We start from the raw sequence: 20,763 nt of genomic DNA on the forward strand, positions 1-20,763 counted from the left end.
GTGTTGTAACCAGAAGAATTACACTGCACTTTTTATTATTAAAAAGGTGGGGCGTGCGGGGGGTCCTGGGCCTTTCCTGACTTCTGCGAGGTCTCCATTATTAAAGCCGCTTAGCAGCCTTGCGGAGAATTCCATTTTGGGGAGCCGGGAAACCACAGTTTTCCAAAGGGAGGTGCCATTTGCATCGATCCTGGTAGGGCTGCCGGGAATTCCGTGGGATGGAGGCTGGCGCTTTTCCCCAAGCTGTCGCGGGTTTCCGCGGCGCTGTAGCTGCTCTGGGCGCGGCGGCAGAGACCCGGGTGGCGGCGGAGACCCGGGTGGCGGCCTTGAACCTCTCACTCTCTCCACGTCCACCACCCGGCTCCCTTCCCCCCAACTTGCGGGCCCCGCGGCACCGCCTTCCGCTCCCGCCCCTAGTCACGAAGGTTCCCAGCGGCTCCCTGCGTGCCGGACGTGACAAACGGAAGCAGCACGTCCACCAACGCCCTAGCAAACGGACAGCGCCTCGGAGCAATGGCAGTGCGCCGGCGCCTTTGGGCTACGTCCAATAGCGGCTGCTGTTCGCGGCGCGTTGGGCGCGGCGGGGCGTGGCGGGGCGGGAGGCGGAGCGGCGGGGCCCGCGCGGAGTTGGGCATTCGGCACGCGTCTCTCGCGCACGTAGGCAGTTTCGTCTGCTGCTCTTTGATCCCCCGGCCTGTCGCCGCCGCTGTATTGCCAAGATGTCGCTTTCTAACAAGCTGACGCTGGACAAGCTGAATGTGAAGGGGAAGCGGGTCGTCATGAGGTAATTGTACACGTGTGCCTGCGCGCCCTCGCGGCTCTCGCGCAGTCTCTCCGGCTGGGGCCGACTTGCTTTCCCGACTGCCCCAAGTTGCTTTTAGGCCTCTACTCGGCCCCATGGGCCCTAGCCAGGCAGGGCGAGGCTGCCCACCGTTGTAGCTGAGGCTTTGCCCGGGTGTTACGGTTTCTAACCTCATTTTCCCCAGCCCAGAAATCGAGCCGTAGTTGCCCTTTAGGGGTGGATCCACTGAGAAAGGGCTCAGATTGCCGGGACCCATTTTGCCCTCTTTCCTATTCTTGAAATGCAGTTCTGTCGGCCCCAGCTCCCAGTCGGCAAGGTGGGACCTGATGCTTATCCTGCAAATCCCTAGGCCCCAAGGAAGGGACCTTGAAAGGTCATTTGGTTAGTTCCCCTTCCCCCACCGCCCTGGACCATCCCAGACAAATGAGAAACGGCCCACATTTCAAAGGTCCCTTCACAAAAGGAAATCTTCCCCAGAGCGTGGTGATTTAGATGTTCAGTAGAACCCTCTAAAGCATTGGGGGTGGGAGGGTGAGAAGGGCCTATGGTGTGGTTGGACTCCAGGCCATGGGGTTTGCATCACGATTGTGACACATGCTGGGTAATGCTAGAGCAGGGTGTGGCTGCTCATTCTTGCTGTTCTCCAACCTCACCCCACAGGTGGCTAGAGAAGCAGGATATTAGAAGTGGGGAGGGCTCTCCATGCACTTTCGGGTCTCTTACACTGCATACGTGGATCCCTGGTCACTTACAAACGTAGCTTCTCCCTTATCTGCCCAAATTACTAGTATGGTGTATGGAACTTTTACATTTATCCTTTTTGTAACATGTGGTACGTTTGTGCATGCCAGGAGCAAAGTACAGGAGGACAGTTAGGTGTGTAACTGATAGTCTTGGCTGTTCATATGCCTTGACAGGATCGAAGGGTAGTGCCGTTGGGCGGCCATAAGGGCTTGAGTTGATAGCATTGTGCAGTCTTGTCCTTTTGGGGAAGTGGTTGATGGATGGGCAGGCATCTGAATGCTGTGATCCACCCCCTTTCCCAATTTGGGCTGGTTCAAATGAGGGCATCTTTTGGATATTAACAGATACATAAGGCAGAAGGGTATCTCCCTTTATCCTAGGCTTAAACATATGAGGGCACTATGAATTAGAGAATTGTATGGGCACCCTAAAAGTTCATGTAGCTCTCCCTTTCCCTCTAATTTCATTATGGTCACTATTTGCAAGTGGCCTTGTCGGCCTGGCTATGGAAATGGAAGAACTCAGTAGCTTATGGCCATGAGAAACACCTGGTGGACAAATTAGGAATCACAGCAATCCTAGTATTAGATAAGGGCCCTTTCTACTCCTCAGGTGATCTTAAGGAAAGGGGATAGACCCTATGAAAAACAAGACAGGTGGACATTGGCATGCAACTAGATCTTAGGTTTTTTATTTATTTTTTATTTTTTTTTGTGAGGAAGATCAGCCATGAGCTAACATCCATGATAATCCTCCTCTTTTTGCTGAGGAAGACCAGCTCTGAGCTAACATCTATTGCCAATCCTCCTCCTTTTTTTTCCCCCAAAGCCCCAGTAGATAGTTTTATGTCATAGTTGCACATCCTAGTTGTTGTATGTGGGACATGGCCTCAGCATGGCTGGAGAAGCGGTGCGTCGGTGCGCGCCCGGGATCGGAGGGCGCGTGCTCAACCGCTAAGCCGCTTAACTGCTAAGCCACAGGGCCGGCCCCTAGATCTTAGGTTTTAATTATTTCCTCCCATCTCCACTGGGCTCACATCAGACCTTTCCAGATGCATGCACCAGCTGAAAGACAAGAGGTGGGGTATCATGCTCGTCAACTTCCTACAACTTCAGTCTTGGGCTTTATCTCCTCTCTCCCCAGGGAAATTGGCTTGAGGAATTAACTGGGCTGGCTGGGAGTGGGACTAGAGGAGGTGCTTATCTTTTCTCCTTCTGGACCTAATATGAAATATCTTTCTGCCCAAGGGCTCAAAGTTTCATTTAACACAGATTAACCCTGAGCCTTGAAATGATTGGCTTGTCCTGTTTTGCTGATGGAAAATGACCTGTCCAAGGTCACTGAACTAGCAGGTTGGCAGAGCTAGAACTAGAATTTGGATCTCCTTGGCTACCAGCCAGATCCTCTAAATATTCATAATGAACAAGGACAGGTTAAAATAGACCTTTTGTCTACTGAAGGTTGCAATCAATTTTCCTCATGTAATCTGGATAAATTCTGCTTATTTGGCCTGAGGACAAGAAGTTACTTTGTTCCCTGATTATTAATGTACCTTTTTCTAACCGACTACTTTTTGGAAGAGCCTGGGCAGCCATGTGGTGTCAGCTCAAATTTCTTTTTGTTTCAATGCCTTTACGTGGTGGTTGCTGGTAGTGTTTCAGAAATGGGGCCTCCTGAGTAGTGACTGCTTCACTTGCCTCCTCTCTTTTTCCTGCGTAAGAGAACTCGGTTTGCTGAGTCTTCTGGCCCCTGCTTTGAATTGCCAAGGGGAATTGACTGATTTGTTGAGGGAACATTAGATAGCCAGAAACTGACTGGATAATTACCAGGTTCCACCTCAGTTTTTTAGGACTCCAGTTGACTTTACAGCTCTTTGAGTAAACTTCCTGCTTATTTTTGCCATGTCATTTCCTTTCTTCCTCTCACAGGTTGCCAGTCATACTCATTTGCCAACTTGTGAAGCACTTCCCTTTTACTTGTTCCCCCGTGCTTTTTTAAACCTGTTTTTCTCTAATGTGTTTTAACTTGTTAAGCAACAGCCTTGATGTAGTAGAAAAAGAAATGGAGAGGAAAAACTGAGAGCAGAGAAAAAGAAAGTCTCTAAGACAGCCATAATACCTCAATTTTCCAGTCAGGGGTAGTGAAGCAAGGGTGGGCATGGTTCCTTTGAGAGCTTTTAATGGAACTGGGCCTGGACTCCTGAGATTTCAAGTGATAGAGACTTGATATTCTTAACCCAACTAAATCAATATTTTTAACATTTTGTTTGGAAATAATTATAGATTCACAGGAGGTTGCAAAGAGGTCCTGCAACGGTTGTACAGAGAGGTCCTGTGTTCACCCAGTTTCCCCCGTTGGATACATCTTACATAATTAGAGTACAATATCAAAGGGAGGAAGTTGACATTGAAATAAAGTGTATAGTTCTGTGCTGTTTTATCACGTGCATAGATTTGTGTAACTCCTACCATAATCAAGACACAAAATTATTGTTTTGTTTGATCACCAGCAAGATATCCTTCATGCTACCCCTTTCGAGTCATGGCCTCGCTCCCTCCATTCCTACCCCTTGGTAACTACTAATCTATCCTCCATTTCTAAGATTTTATCATTTCAAAAATGTTATATAAGTGAAATCACACAGTATGTGACCTTTTAGGATTGGCTTTTTTCACTCAGCGTAATGCCCTTGAGATTTATCAAGTTGTTGCATATATCAATAATTCATTTCTTATATTGCTGAGTAGTAGTGTATGGTATGGATGCTCCACAGTTTGTTAGCCATTCACCCATTGAAGGATGTGTCGGTTGTTTCCAGTTTTGGGCTATTACATATAAAGCTGCTGTGAACATTGAACATTCGTGCACCTGTCTTGGTATGGACATATGCTGTCGTTTCTCTTGGGCAAACACCTAAGAGTGTGATTGTTCGGTCATATGCTTAACCTTTTGAGGGATTCCCAGACTGTTTTCCAAAGCAGCCGCACCATTTTACATTCCCACCAGCAGTGTATGAGTGATCAGTTTCTCTGCATCCTTGCTAGCATTTAGTGTTGCTGTTATTTTTTTATTTCAGCCATTTTGATAGATGTGTAGTGATACCTGACTTCGAGCCTAAGGGTAAGCTTGGGAGTATTTCAGGGAAATGGAAAAGGAAGGGGTGCAGATTTTACATAGACTGGAACAAGTGGAATGTGCAGGCAAGAGCAGTTTCTGTGGTGGAATCCTCAGAGAGAAGCTAAAAGCAGAGCTATTGTTGAAAAGTCTAGGAGATGATGAGGGGAGGTAATCCACAGGCAATGAGAAGAGATTACAAGTCCAGTTCTCATCAGTAAGCTATGCCACAGCAGCTTGGATGGATGAGACAGATTCTTGAGTGTTTCTGCCCAAAGAATTTCCTCCCTGTAATGGCTTGGGGTTAGGGAGCAGCACAGTAGAGGGGTGGCTTGTGCTCAGCTTCTTGCTATTAGCCCTTTTCACCATGGGCCTTCTGAAAGGCTGGAGGGGGGAAAATGACCCTTGGTAATGGGATACTCTGTCCTCTTTGGAATGCCCTTTAAGGCTGGCAAGAGCCTTGTTCAGGATATTTAAAGAAGATGCTTAGAATCAGAATCAAGTAGCCTGAAACTAAGTAGAGTGTATTTCTTTCTTCAGAGGCATACTGCCTTTATTTTTGAAGACTTTCTTTTAATTAAAATGTTTGAATATACAATTATTCCCTCAACTCACTTTGGGAAAGGCTGCTCTTCAGTGAGGTAGATTGCAGTACATGCACAGGGGATATAGAAAATTGGTGGTCTTCTTAGTAGGTCTAGGATTTTGTAATCATCTGCCAAGCCTCAGCCTTAGAGAGGAAGGACTAGTAATGGAGCTTTAATGATGGAGCACAGCAGTAGTCTTGACTAGGTCATACCTTCCCTGAAGTCCCTTAGCTTGTGATGCTAGCTGTTTTAGTAATGGTTGATCTGCCTTTTAAATCACAGAATTACGTTTTGGAGAAGCATTAACATATACAATAATGGCTACTACTTTTATGGCACTTACTGTGTACCAGGTTCTTTTCTAAGCACTTTACAGATTGCTAACTCATTTAATTTTCACGATAACTGTGAGGTAGATACTATCATCCTCATTTTACAGATGAGAAAGAAATTACTTAAAAAGGATCCTGGCAGGCAAAACTTAGACCTTACAAATAGCTACCGCACATCATTGTTTTCAGTCAGGTTGAAGTAGGCTGAGGTTCCAAGGAGTTCAGAAGAAGGGGAAAGGAATTATCAGTTCTTAAAAATGGTAAAGCAGGGGGCCAGCCCGGTAGCTTAGCGGTTAAGTGCGCGTGCTCAGCTCCTGCGGCCCCGGGGTTCGCAGGTTTGGAACCCCGGGCGCTCACTGACATACTACTTGTCAAGCCATGCTGTGGCAGCATCCCATATACAGTAGAGGAAGATGTGCACGGATGTTAGCCCAGGGCCAGTCTTTCTCAGCAAAAAGAGGAGGATTGGCATCGGATGTTAGCTCAGGGATGAGCTTCCTCACACACAAACAAAAAAGGTAAAGCAGTAATCTGTTCGGTAACAAAGGAGACACTGCAGTGAATTATTTGCTTATGCTGGCTTGATCACTTTTCTTCTAATTGCCTGTTTGTGAGGTGGGCAGGGTCACATGTTCCACCCTCTCCTGTCAGGCTTTTTGAAAGAGGCTATCTTACTTTTATTTTCTGTGTTTTGCTTGAAGGATACCGTGAGAACTTGGTCTTGGACATTGGGTTTCTTTCTGGTCTCAGGGCCCCAGGCTTTCTCTAAAAAGGATGATATTCTCTTGATATGTTTTATTTTTCCAGTTATTGTTTTTTCTTTTGAGGGTTGTTAGCTTCACTAGGACCCAGAAATAATATCAAAGGAATCAGAATCAGGATATCTTCCTTATTACCCTTCACCCTGTCAGCTGCCACTATTATTAGATACTGTCATGCTTGGCCCGCATAGAAATCTTTAAATGGAACTGGTTTTAGCTTCCTAGGTCTTCAGGGCTAGTTCCTGTGATTTAAGTTAGGTTTTATTTTTATTTTTTAAAATTTCTCTTTTAAAGTATGAGGTACATACCTAAAGGGCACAAAGTATAAGCTCAAAGAATGATCACAAAATGATCACATTTGTACAATTACCCAGGTCAAGAAATAGAACATTACCAGAACCCCAGAAGCCCCCTCTGGTGTCCTATCCATCCTGCTCCCACCTTCCTCCCCCCATGGCTAACCACTCTCTTGACTTCTAATACCACTGATTAATTTTAAGGTGAGTTTTGAGCTTCCAGCTTATTTAACTGGCTCACTACAAGTGCCTCTCCTAATCTTTGAGGGAACAATAAATTGATCATGACTCTTAATCTGAATTTTTTTTTCTTTTTTAGAGTGGACTTCAATGTTCCTATGAAGAACAACCAGATAACAAACAACCAGAGGTAAGGTACCTGCTAAGCCTTGAGCTAGATTTAAGATGTGTGTGAGTATGGGTATATAGGATGAAATGGTTTTCCTTTCTTATTGTAGAACTGAGGCAACTTAAGCCATATGATCTTGGCTTTCCACCAACCCAACCCACCATCTGGTTTACTTTCTTATGAGAATGTGGAAATTGAAAAAAATCATCTTAAGAAAGTGATTTTTTTTCTCTTCCCGTTATTTGAAAATTTGAAGAATTTGGGGTTATGCGTTTTTAAAGAATATCAAAGTTTAAGGTTACTTGGCTTCCCTTGCAAGATGAAGAATTGTGCAAAAGAAGGATTTTTTAGTACCAACAGTTATTAAGCTTACATGTAGTTTTACAAGCCCCTGTTCCAGATGGCCCAGATAAAATCAGTTTTTGAGAATTTTGATTTAAGGGAAAAGACTTCAGAAGTAACATTTTCTGTCAGTTTAGGCTGCTTGAAATGTCTTGGCTCCTAGATTCAGAAGCAGAAATTTTCAGTGATAGTACTGCTCTTGCTTTTGACTAAATTGTAAATGAAGGTTTTTATTTTAAGTTTTAAATGAAGGGTTTGAGCTCGAGAGGTGCTTTCCAATGATCTAGACCAGTGGTAATAGAAATATAGTATGAGCGGGCCAGCCCCGTGGCGTAGTGGTTAAGTGTGCGCTCTGCTGCTGGTGGCCTGGGTTCAGATCCTGGGCGCGCACCGAGGCACCGCTTGTCAGGCCATGCTGAGGCGGCGTCCCACATAAAGTGGAGGAAGTTGGGCATGGATGTTAGCTCAGGGCCAGCCCTCTTCAGCAAAAAGAGGAGGATTGGCATGGATGTTAGCTCAGGGCTGATCTTCCTCACACACACAAAAAAGAAATATAGTATGAGCCACATGTAATTTAAATTTTTCTAGTTGCCACATTAAAAAAGTAAAAAGAAATGGGTGAACTTAATTTTAATAATATATTTTATTTAATCCATTAAGTCCAAAAATTATTTCAATATGTAATCAATAAAAAAATCAATGAAAGGGACATTTAACTTTTTTAGTATTAAGTCTTTGAGATCCACCATGTGTTTTAACACTTATAGCACATCTCAGTCTGGACTAGTCACATTTCTAGTATTCAAGAGGCACATGTGGCTAATGGCTGCCATATTGGACAGTGCAGGTCTGGAACATTTTTAGATACTGGCCCCAGACTAGAGCCTGGCATTCTGCCACACACATCCCTGCTGCACCATAGCGGAAGGTCTTTGTATAAGGCAGCTCTGACCCTTCTTGATTTTCATTATTTTCTGCAGCACACAGAAAATATTGGAAATATGCCTATCAAGTTATTTTATGAATAAAAAGTAGAGAAACATGTCTGAGTAGATCTTTTCATTTTCAGAAATCCATGGAGTTGATTAACAAGGTGAAGCATTAGAAATAATAGAACTTGCCAATAAGGGATAGCCCTGAAGATTAATTTGGTTTCATTAGGCAAACTTTGTACCTGATCAAGGTTTCTTCTTTATTTGGTACGAGTTTTTATATCTGCCAAATAGCATAAGATATTTTAGAAACATAACTTGTTTTTTTATTATTCCATTCTCTGCTGAAAAGACACGCTATCAGAGAGACTTTCCCTGGCCACCATATCTAAATCCCCTCCACCACTATTCCCCAATCATTCTCGTCCTCTACCTTGTTTTATTTTCTCCACAGCTCTTATCACCATCTGAGACACACACACACACACACACACACACACACACACACACACACACAGACACACACACACACACACACACACACTTATTTTCTGTCTCTCCATTAGAATTTTCACTTCCATGAGAGCAGAGACTGTTTTTTTTTTAAAAGATTTTATTTATTTATTTTTTCCCCCCAAAGCCCCAGTAGATAGTTGTGTCATAGCTGCACATCCTTCTAGTTGCTGCATGTGGGACGCGTCCTCAGCATGGCCGGAGAAGCGGTGCGTCGGTGCGCGCCCGGGATCTGAACCCGGGCCACCAGCAGTGGAGCGCGCGCACTTAACCGCTAAGCCACGGGGCCGGCCTGAGACTTTTTATTTACTGTTGTATTCTCAGAATCTGGAATGGCGCCTGGAATAAAAGCGTTCAGTAAATATTTGTTGAATAAATAAATGAATTTCTTCATTATCAATTTTAATTTCTTAAAGACTGGCAAAAATGAAAAGTTAGTATCAGGTGTGTAACAAATTTTGAAATGTTTAAAGGAAGTTTAATAATTTTTTGGTTAAACTATAATGTAGTAAATGTGATGTATTATGTAAACCACATTCTATATAATGCATTCATTTTTTCCTACATAAAAAAAGTGACTTAGGATCTATAATGGGTGCAGAAAAGTTACTACATATTTTTTAATTTTCCCCAAATTTCCTTTTAATGGTTTCAAGGTTTGGGAATTTTATATTTGTTATACAGTCACATAAGAGGGGTGTTTCAGGGGTTCCCCAAGACCACCTACATGTTTGGTGATTCGCTAGAAGTACTCACAGGACTTGGCATATAGTTCTCACTGCTAAAGTTTATTACAGTGAAAGGATGCATGACAGGATTGCTGGGGAAAAGTCACAGGCAGAATCTGCAGAAATCCATGCATGGACTTCTGATGCTTTTTCCCTCCTGTGAGGGGACACACCTGAGTGTGCTTCTTTCTCCAGCAGTGAAAAATACAATAATTGTGTGCAGTATCTCTGCCCAGGGAAGCCCATTAGAGACTCGGCCCCCAAGATTTATACTGGGACCTGGTCACATAGATACCCTCCGGCTAGCAACTACCAAAATTCCAGACTCCTAGAGGAAAAGCAGGTGTTCAGCATAAATCACCTTGTTTGTACAGACAGTCTAGAAACAGTGAATGGCTGTTGTCAGAGAACTGAGGGACCACTTTGAAAGCCAAGTTCCCAGACACCAGCCAAGGGCCAACCTTGCAAGCAAGTCTTTCTAAAGATAGCAGCTTCAGGCCTGCTATGTTAACTCTTTTCTGCAGAAGGGGCAAAACATAATGAGATTGTACAATCCTAGGTGGAGGGTTAGCATCATAATTAACTTCTTCCCCTGAACATAAGCCTGAGGACCATCAATGAGTTGCCGACAGTACAATGTGAAGGAATTTGGAGAAGAAAAGGGGCTTTATGTTTTATACTAATTCCTAGTAGTAACCTTGCTCTACCTGCTGTCTCTTTTTGGTTGCAGGATCAAGGCTGCTATCCCAAGCATCAAATTCTGCTTGGACAATGGAGCCAAGTCAGTTGTTCTTATGAGCCACCTGGGCCGGCCTGATGGTGTCCCCATGCCTGACAAGTATTCCTTGGAGCCAGTTGCTCTAGAACTCAAATCTCTGCTGGGCAAGTAAGTGCCAGGCTCTGGTGCTGGTGGACTTTGTGACAGGAGATGTTGTCAAGCATGTTGTTACTGGTTCTTAACTTTCAGACAGCTCAAGTGTCTCCATTTCGTGCTCTTCCCAGGGATGTTTTGTTCTTGAAGGACTGTGTGGGCCCAGAAGTGGAGAAAGCTTGTGCTGACCCAGCTGCTGGGTCTGTCATCCTGCTGGAGAACCTTCGCTTTCATGTGGAGGAAGAAGGAAAGGGAAAAGATGCTTCTGGGAACAAGGTAGGACCCGCGATTAGTGGGGGTGAGGAGAAGGCTAAATCTATAAGGGACTGATGGAAAAATAGAGGAAGCTCATGTTTATTTTTCCTTATACACCTTTTTATTGAAGTATAACATACATATAAAATGCACAAATGCATATCTTGCTGAATTATTACAAAGTAAACACACCTGTGTAAACACCACCTAGGTCAAGGAATAGAGTATTGCCAGCATCCCAGAAGCCCTCCTCCTGCTCAAGTGGTTTTGGAATATCTTTGAAAAATATGTGAACACCATTTGGGTGTAAGAGTATTCAGTGAACATGCTACTTTTAATCGTCCCTTTGTTACACACCTGGCCTGTGATACATGAGAATTATTTTTCTGACAGTATGTGATAATCCTATTGAAGGGTAGGCTGTCATTCCCAAGTGCTGTGAGCAGACATTCACAGATGGTTGTGGGGGTGAATATCCATGCTGCCCAGGTGTTCCTCCAGCAAAGCCAGTTGTAGATTTTTTGTTTGTCAAGGCTGGAACAGTTTTTCTAAGCAACAGGCCCTAGTGTGTTATGGAAGGACAATCTGTATTCTTATTTAGAAGGGGAATTAACTTGAAGGTTGAGTTTGGTACTTTTAAAACAGTAAATTAAATTTGATATGATTGGGATTTTTCTTATAAAAGAATTACATGAGCAGAAAAAGTACTTTCCTAAGTCAAGTATAAAGGGACTATTTGGGACAGTTGATTGTAGTTGGGTAAATTATGGTCATGATAAAATTGCCTTGGATTTAAGGCATTTTTCTTAAGTGTAAAGCATTTTTCTTTGAATTGCTCTCTGAGATAAGGAAGCATCATCATCATGTCATAAAGAAACTAAGTCTCAGAAAGGCAGTCATTTGAGTAAAGTTAGAGTCAGTGGTGCTGTTGCTAGGCTTTATATATAGCTCAGTCCATTAGATCAGCAAACCTTTTCTGTAAAGGACCAGACAGTAAATATTTTAGGCTTTGCATGCTATATAGTCAGTCACAACCGTATATGGTCTCTGTTGAACTACTCAGCTCTGCTGTTGTCATGCAAAAGCAACCATAGAAAAAAACAAAAAACAGGCAAAAAAAAAATTAAAAAAGCAACCAAAGATAACTCACAAAACAGATTACTATGACCTAACAGTTAGAATTCAAACGTTAAATGATAAAGCTGGCTCTCTGAGGATGATTTGGAATTTGCCTATTGGTAGAAGAAGGGAAGCCGAAGGTACCCTTTAGTACTTTCCACTCTTAAGGTCTTTAGTGTCTTGGGGAACAAGATTCTCTGAGGCTAGTGTCTCAATTTCCTGTTGTACTTCTGACATTTGTTAAGGTCATCAGAGCACCTGCTTTTAAGCAGTTTCTTTTCTTAGCACCACAGGCCCTGGTCTTGCCTTATCCTTCCTTTGGCATGGTCTTGCTACAGTAGTAGAGTTAAATGCTGACCTAAAACTTGGTGCCCTTTTAGACTGAAACTCAAGCTGCACAGACTCGAGGGCTTAGAAATGGCAGAAGGCAACTGGTGAATTGAGGAAAAACTTTTTATTCAAGAGATGATGAACCAACTATGCTAGTCTATGACTTTTTTAGTTAGTTAACTTTACATTTAGTGTCCAGTGGCTTTCAGTGCTTGAAATTTCAGGAGCCAGTCATAACTTCAAAATGGATTAAAAAACAAAGTGGGGACATAAAATTTTTCCTTTATCCAGTGTGCCTGCATTGGTCTTTAGGAGCATTCTCTCCCTTCTAGTTATTGGCAGATCAAAAATGAGAAATGGCTTCTGATTATTATTAATTTTTATAGCACCCTTTTCATAAGGAGCTTTCAATTTGCCCCATTTTTCCTCAAACAATTCTTAAATAGAGGAGTTATCATGCCTTTTTAATAGATGGGAAGATTTCAGGGACAGAGAGTAACTTGCCAAAGGTTACACAGTGAATTAGTGTCAGAGCTGGGCCTAGAACCCCGGTCTCCTGCCCTTCAGGCAGTGTTTTTGTTACTACATGAATCATCTTCCTGTCACCAGTGGCAGATGATATTCCATTCTAGAGAGATTATGGGGGCTCTACAGTTTTTAGTTTTAGCATTAGTGCCCCTGCATTCTTTGGGTCATTAGAGGAAAGCCCCTGTTCTTTGTGGCAGCCTTTTTCACCTTGATACATAGGATGATGGGAGTGGGCAGTGACTTAACATGAATATCTACTCTGTGTTATGAACTCTTCTGTGCCATGACCGCTTCATCTGGCTTCCTGTGCATCTTTGCTTAGTTTCCTGCCGGAGACTCTTTGTTCATCCTGCCATCTGCTTTCTTTCCCCTTTGAGGGGAATCCCTGGATAGTGAGCTGACATTTTAAAGCCTTATGTTTTACTTCTACTTTTTATTCTTCTTTTTTTGTAGAAGTGTATTTCTTGTTTTCTCAGATGCCTAACTCCCAGGGAAGGCTATATAAAATACCTCCTTTTAATAAAAATAAAATGTTTCTGAGGTCCTCTTCTGTTGTCATTTTTCCAACTACCTTCTCTGTCCCAGCCTGCCCTTGTTGCTTTCATGAGGAATATGTGTGAGGGCCTCTTTCTCGTTGCAGAAAGGACTTGGTAGCCAGCAGCTTGAGTCTATAATCCTAAGCTTTATAAGGAGAATGTGTTAAAATGAGGAAATAAGTAATAAGTCAAGATAAAGAAGGGGAAGGATAATCATAATCTTGTCCTGGGAGTTGGGGAGAGGTCAGTGGGATGTGGTTAGCTTCATGTGATTAGAGGTTAAGCCATGGTACAGGAATCTTAGGTTTGCAATTTGAGGGAAGGTGAAGGAGAGCAGAAACATGCAGAAATGACCAAAAGACCTGGAATATTTGGAAGAAAGAACAGATCTTGTTGCTAGTTGTAAAAATTGCTGTCCCACCAACTCAGGGTCTTTAGAGATGTTCAAGAGGACTCTTGGTATGAAATGCTTTTACAGTTGTCTTTGGAGCCATCAGCATTTCCTGTGTTGGTTTTTCCATTTTTTATTTTTCTCTGCAGGTTAAAGCCGAACCAGCCAAAATAGAAACTTTCCGAGCTTCACTTTCCAAGCTAGGGGATGTCTATGTCAATGATGCTTTTGGCACTGCTCACCGAGCCCACAGGTACTAAGAGTCTTGTTCGATGTCAAGCTGGGAGCAGCATTCCTGTACTTACTTGAGCAGCCCAAGCTCTGGGTTGCTTTTGGAGATTTCTGTATTATACTGTGGTCCTTTCTGTTTCTGTCTCTTAATTGGAACTACCAATTAGACTGTGGCTCTTTTTGAGTATCCCTGATCCAAAGAGGAAATAAAAGTAAAAAATGCTGAGAATTGTGGAGCTTTTTGTTGAGCTTCAGAAAGAGGTTGCTCTTTCTCACTTTGGATATTTCATGTAGAGCTCTCCCTTTGTGAACATTGTGGAATTAGAATCTTATGCTGTCAGTAGGAAGCAAATTGAGGAATCCCCTCCTATTGCCATCAATTGGCTGATTATTTATTGTGGTTAAACTCTTGGTCTGAAGACTATTAATTGGGTATCTTAAATTCTACTTAAGGTCATTGCTTTTTACGTGTTCCCCTTGACCGTGCACTATTAGTCAAAAACCTTATCTTGTACCTAAGTGTTTTTGTTGCAGTTTAAGGATGAAAACTGTGGTCTCCTGGAATCTCAGAAGTGAAAGTATTTCAATGATAAGGAGATGGTTTCTAGATTTGGGAGAATTAGTGGGAACTGACTAAAATTTGAATGTTTCTGGTCTTTTCTAGCTCCATGGTGGGAGTTAATCTGCCACAAAAGGCCGGAGGTTTTTTGATGAAGAAGGAGCTGAACTACTTTGCCAAGGCCTTGGAGAGCCCAGAGCGACCCTTCCTGGCCATCCTGGGCGGGTATGAAGAACTCTTCAAGATCATGCTTTGAGTAGTGTGTTTGCCTGGTAGTAGGCCATAACTTGGGTGGTTTATCGTCAGAACAATCAAACTGGGTAACTGAGGAGCATTTAATAAAGGGACTATCTACAAAAGTGTGGATAGGGTTTAGGGAAACCCAAAAGGGACAGTAATCTGGGGCTAGCAACAGCCATCACCGTTCCTAGGCCTGAAGGGACACAGGAAAGGAATGGTTGCCAGAATCCAGAGAGGGTAGTTGTGAGGAGAAGGCCCTCTGATAGGAACTGTAGCCTTTGGTCAAGGGATGTAGGGATAGTCATCTGACAGGGAGGTAGCCAGGGAAATAAATACTCTGATCTCCTGTAAATCTCCTACTGATGGACCTCCTCCCATTCCCAGTTGGCTGCAACCCAACTGGAGGCCAGAAGGCAAGGGAGCCCCGTGACGTAGTCCCTGGAGGTCAGCCTCCTGGGACAGAGAACAGGGCCAAGAAAAATAGAAAATGGTTCTGGAGGGAAGAATGGGAAAGATCCAACATAGGTGCTCATCTGACAATTTTTGAAGTACTTGAGCCTTTCGCATATATACGGTCTGGCAAGGAACAACTATGAAAACCTCCTCATGTGTGTTTAATATATCATTTAGAACTCCTATCTCCAGATCACATACCTCTTTGTATTTTCTCCTGTGGGGAAAGGTACCATGTGGATAATGATATTCTAATGGCTTAGTTGAAAATAGAAATTTCAGAATTGTAGGTCAAGAGGCTAGGAGGATAATTTTTAGGTGATAGAATAGGAATAGGGACCTGGGGCTGCTTTGGTAAGATAACTTCCTGTCATTTGGCATGACTATCTAGGTAGCAGCCTTGTTATGGCTGGATGCCCCTGACCCTTCTAATGAGCAGGGCTTTTTTTTCCATGGGACTGAACACACTGAGCATTTCCCTAAGAAAGCTGACTCGAGTTGGGTGTCAATTTCAGGTAGCATAGTTGCTCTCCAGGCTTCATGAGCCCAGTTTCAGGGTCCTAAAAATAATTCAGGTGGGTACAGGTTGTTATCTGTGTCCTGGAAGCATTGCTCCTCTTGTGCACTGGGTTATAAAGGTCAGACTCGGATCTTTGCTTCTCTGGAGTTGGGGATTTGTACTGACTTTGTTCTCCAACCTTCTGTAGACCTCTGGAATATGGGAGTGAGTGCCACCTAGTGGTTATGATTAGGTTTTAGATTCAGCCTGAAATAGCTGTTTTTGGGGAAGTTGATGTGGAGGTTTTTTTTGCCACCTTTCTTGCAGGGTAGTATCCTAAACCATTAACAATTTTGGGGAAAATTTCACATTTTATTTAAAAAACTTTATTGTGGAAACACTCAAACATTTATAGAAGTTGAGAGAATAGTATAATAATCCTCCAGGTATCTATCACCCTGCTTCAACTATTACTGACATTTTTGTCAGTCTTGTTTCATCTATCTCCTCATCCTTTTTTGTCAGGAGTATTTTCAGGCAAGCCTTAGATATCATATAATTTCACTTATAATACTTCTATTTGCATCTCGTAACTGATAAGGAGATTTTTTTATTTTTTTTTTATGAGGAAGATCAGCCCTGAACTAACAACCAATGCCAATCCTCCTCTTTTTTTTTTTTTTGCTGAGGAACATTGGCCCTGAGCTAACATCCGTGCCCATCTTCCTCTACTTTATATGGGACGCCACCACAGCATGGCTTGACAAGCGGTGCGTCGGTGCGCACCCAGGATCCGAACCTGTGAACCCCGGGCTGCTGCAGTGGCGTGCGGCCACTGGGCCAGCCCCAGGAGATTTCTTTTAAATAACCACCATGTTAGACCTAACAGAGTTAAACAATTTTGTTATTATCATCTAATACCCAGTCTGTATTCCGAAGTTCTCAGTCATCTCAGAAATGTCTTTTTATAGTTGGTTTGTTTGACTAAGGACCCAGATGAAGTTCATGCATTGCATTGGGTTGTTAGGTACCTTTTATTTTATAATAGTCCCCTCTTCCTTGTTATTTTCATTCCACTGATTTGTTGAAGAAGCAGGGCATTTGAGCTGTAGAATATCCCACATTCTTTAGAAGAGGTTGAGTCTCTTTTCTTTTCTCTCCCTTATTTATTCATTCATTCATTCTCTCTCTCTCATGTGTATAACAGTTAATTCATTCTTACCCTTGGTGGTGACCAATCTTTACAAGTGAGATACTTTTGTCACTTCGTGGGACATTTCTCTGTTCCTGTGCCTTGATATAAAAACTCAGGCTCTATGTAATATCACTTTCTTAGTCCATTGTTTGTTCTTTTGGTGATGATTATTGCGTTCCTTTTTAGAGCTAAAGTTGCAGACAAGATCCAGCTGATCAATAATATGCTGGACAAAGTCAATGAGATGATCATTGGTGGTGGAATGGCTTTTACCTTCCTGAAGGTGCTCAACAACATGGAGGTAGGAAACCAATGCCAAGTAGATGTGAAATAACTCTCCATGAGAAATAGCAGGTTATGTAAATTTAAAAAGAACACCAGCTTCTGACATGAGCCTTAAAACTCCCATTTTTATTTATTTTGGCAAGTTTTTTTTCTTTTGTTTTTGAATTGTTCCTTTATATTATATTGTATCTTGCTCCTGTCTGCTTTGTGAGGTAATCATGTTCTCAGTATAGAGGCTGATCTTCATCATCTTGGCTTCCCTGTGTAGATTGGCACTTCTCTGTTTGATGAAGAGGGAGCCAAGATTGTCAAAGAACTGATGTCCAAAGCTGAGAAGAATGGTGTGAAGATTACCTTGCCTGTTGACTTTGTCACTGCTGACAAGTTTGATGAGAATGCCAAGACTGGCCAAGCCACTGTGGCCTCTGGCATACCTGCTGGCTGGATGGTAAGTCACTTGGGTAGTTGGTAGTATGAGGGAACAGAAACATTTTGGTATCATTCAACTGAACAACAGAATTTTAAAAGAATCTCTACAGGAGATCTCTGTCAGAGAGGGCTCCAAATGTTATAGTGAGGCCCTCCTTGGGGGAGAATCCATGGGGGAAAAGCAATGGTATCAGATTGCTGCTGTCTTCATCAGTAATGTGGGGGCAAAACCATTACTTGTTTCTTCATCTATTTAATGTTTATTAAGTACTTATCTATGTACTACGGACAGTGCTATGTACTTCTATAGTTTGGGCTGTTCTGGATTATGTTGCTACCTAGAAACCTGTATAAGAAATCTTTTATATGAAAACATTAAGATAGAAGAATGGTTACAAGAGGGAAAAATGTATGTGTATATTAAATACTAATTTAAATAGTTGATTGTAGTGTTCTCCACGTATTATCATTTTAATAGCTGTATAAAGTTTTATCATGTTGATATACTAGTTTGCTTAGTCATTTTCCTTTTTTAGGCCTGTGGGTTCTGTTTAGTTCAGTGTTTCTCAAAGTGTGGTCCCAAGAACAGCAGCATCAGCATCATTTCAGAACTTGTTAAAAAATGCAAGTTCCTGGGCCCCACCCCAGACCTACTGAAGCAGAAACTCTGGGGGTGTGGGTCCCAGCAATTTGTGCTCAAACAAGCCCTCCTGGTGATTCTGATGCACGCCAAAGTTTGAGAACTACCGATCTAGTTCAGTGTTTCTCAACCGCAACACTATTGACATCTCAGGTAGATTTTGTTGTGAAGGGCTGTTGTTGCATTATAGGATGTTTAAGGCATCATTGGGCACTAGATGCCAAGTAGTAACCCCCCCAAGTTGTGACAACCAAAAATGTCTCGAGACATTGCCACACGTCCCCTGGGGAGGGGCAGAATTGACGCTGGTTGAAAACCACCCATCTCGTGCTTCACAATCATAAGTAGCATGGCTAAGAATGTTTTTATCAAATCACTTTTAAGGTTTTACCTTAGACTTGATCTTCCATAAAGGGCATGAACAGGTTCATAATTTTAAAGACTAAAGGGTATCTTCTGGTTCTAGAATAAACTCTGGTGTTCAGTCTTGAGTTCTGGTCTTGGTGGAGGTGGTATTTGCTCCTCTAAGTAGCTTTTCTTGGTAGCTCATCCTCTCTTTTAACTACCCCTCAGGGCTTGGACTGTGGTCCTGAGAGCAGCAAGAAGTATGCTGAGGCTGTTGCTCGGGCTAAACAGATTGTGTGGAATGGACCTGTGGGTGTCTTTGAATGGGAAGCTTTTGCCCGAGGAACCAAAGCCCTCATGGACGAGGTGGTGAAAGCCACTGCCAGGGGCTGCATCACCATCATAGGTAAGGGGTCCTGTAGAAAGCTAATGCTAATGTGAGCTGGCAGAATTCTGATCAGAGGAAGGTAGAAGGGAAATGGTTAGCTTTTCAACTAGGTTTCTTGGTGCCGGGTGAATCTTGAGAGCTAAATGGGTGTATAATTCATGGAGGAACCTCTTTTTTTTTTTTTTTTTTTTTTTTTTTTTTTTAAGATTTTATTTATTTATTTTTTCCCCCCAAAGCCCCAGTAGATAGTTGTGTGTCATAGCTGCACATCTTCTAGTTGCTGTATGTGGGACGCGGCCTCAGCATGGCCAGAGAAGCAGCGCGTCGGTGCGAGCCCGGGATCCGAACCTGGGTCGCCAGCAGTGGAGCGCGCTCACTTAACCACTAAGCCACGGGGCCGGCCCATGGAGGAACCTCTTAATGAGATGGAGTTGGGGGTTCATCAGCTACCTTTTGGGCTTGAGAGCACACTGGCTTATAGTTTTGGTGCCAATCCTTTTTCTTTTCTCTCCTTTCCCCTTTTTACTTGGCTTTCATTCAACAGGTGGTGGGGACACCGCCACTTGCTGTGCCAAATGGAACACGGAGGATAAAGTCAGCCATGTGAGCACTGGGGGTGGTGCCAGTTTAGAGCTCCTGGAAGGTGAGGTTCTTCCCTGTTTTTCAGCTTGTTTGGGGGAAAGACGGGGGTTATGCAGTGAGGGGTAGGTAGACTGGAATGGAGATAGTAGGTAGTGTTGTCATTAGCAGTCATTATTAGCTGGGGAGTACAAATGGAGGAACTTAAAGTAAAGCTCCTGGCATCCATTTGAGGTGGAGTGGGGCAAAAAGGAAGACTTATTCTCAAAGGGGTTATACTCTAGTAGACCTGGGACCCAAAATGTAAAAGTTACCTAACTCCTGGCCATATATCCTAAAGAAGAGTGGACATGTTATTGGGAAGATAGAAGGGGGCAGATCTGGCTTAGTAGGTCCTACAGTAATGCTGTCTTTGTGTGTGCTCTCTCAAAAACAGGTAAAGTCCTTCCTGGGGTGGATGCTCTCAGCAATGTTTAGTATTTTCCTGCCTTTTGGTTCCTGTGCACAGCCCCTAAGTCAACTTAGCGCTTTCCACATCTCCACTTGGCATTAGCTAAAATCTTCCCCCATTTCAAGATTCAGCTAGCGGCCAAGAGATGCAGCGCCAGGAACCCTTAAACAGTTGCACAGCATTTCAGCTCATCTTTACTTCACCCTGGATTTGCCTACATTCTTCAGGATCCCATTTGCATTTCTTAGTGACTAAACCATTGTGCATTCTAGAATTCATGTATTTATATTTTTCCTGTTAAAAGAAAGTGGGCTGTGTTAGCCTAGTTCTGTCATTAGCTCTGTCATTGTTTCACTACTCAGCATGGAAACAAAATATAATTCCAATTGTAGGCAGGGAGGGAGATGAAATTGGTGATCTAGTAAATAAATAATAAAAGTATCCATTGAAACTGGGATTTTTTTCCTGTCATACTTTGTTTGTTAGGATGAGAACAGATTTGAGGAAGGGATCAAATCATCTACATTTTTGAATGCAAGAGATGGGGCGGAAGTGGGGGGGATTAGAGAAATGTCTACTCTTTTATCGAGGTCCTACTTTATGGCAGACATTGTGATAGGAGCTTTATTTTAAATTTTATTTTTATCTGTTACATATGACCATAATTTAAAAAGCTAAGGCTTATAACAAAAAAATAGGCCTTAGCCCATTCCTCCCATTTGTGATTCCCACTCCCCTGAGGTGACTGCTTTCAACCCTTAGCTTTTTTCTGGTATTTATCTCCATGTTTCTAAGTAACATGCTTATACGGTTAACTTCTTGATTTTTAAAAAATGATATATTAATTTCATACATGGTAAGATTTAACTACAGCCTTTGTCCCACATATACTTTCCTTTCATTCTCCCAATATAGTTTTGTCATAATTCTAGATTAGAT

At 42.8% G+C, this 20,763-nt stretch overlaps 1 protein-coding gene across 1 annotated transcript; it reads left to right on the forward strand.

Moving 5' to 3' along the window:
* The first annotated feature begins 638 nt into the window (after positions 1-638).
* PGK1 (phosphoglycerate kinase 1) lies at positions 639-20,279 on the forward strand. Its single transcript, XM_058536237.1, has 11 exons — positions 639-784; positions 6,956-7,006; positions 10,231-10,386; positions 10,503-10,647; positions 13,680-13,783; positions 14,426-14,545; positions 16,894-17,008; positions 17,261-17,440; positions 18,635-18,812; positions 19,339-19,437; positions 19,810-20,279. The coding sequence occupies exons 1-11, from the start codon at positions 720-722 to the stop codon at positions 19,848-19,850; spliced, it is 1,254 nt and encodes a 417-aa protein (XP_058392220.1). The 5' UTR covers positions 639-719; the 3' UTR covers positions 19,851-20,279.
* Positions 20,280-20,763: the final 484 nt, after the last annotated feature.

The sequence above is a fragment of the Diceros bicornis genome, chromosome X (genome assembly GCF_020826845.1).
Source record: "Diceros bicornis minor isolate mBicDic1 chromosome X, mDicBic1.mat.cur, whole genome shotgun sequence".
NCBI classification, from domain to species: domain Eukaryota; kingdom Metazoa; phylum Chordata; class Mammalia; order Perissodactyla; family Rhinocerotidae; genus Diceros; species Diceros bicornis.

Bases quoted from the DNA above. Each gene is read 5' to 3' on its own strand.
- PGK1 (XM_058536237.1), top strand. From the start codon at position 720: ATGTCGCTTTCTAACAAGCTGACGCTGGACAAGCTGAATGTGAAGGGG. The intron at 17,009-17,260 runs GTAGGAAACCAA...TTCCCTGTGTAG, and splicing joins AGGTGCTCAACAACATGGAG to ATTGGCACTTCTCTGTTTGA. The intron at 18,813-19,338 runs GTAAGGGGTCCT...TTCATTCAACAG, and splicing joins GGGCTGCATCACCATCATAG to GTGGTGGGGACACCGCCACT.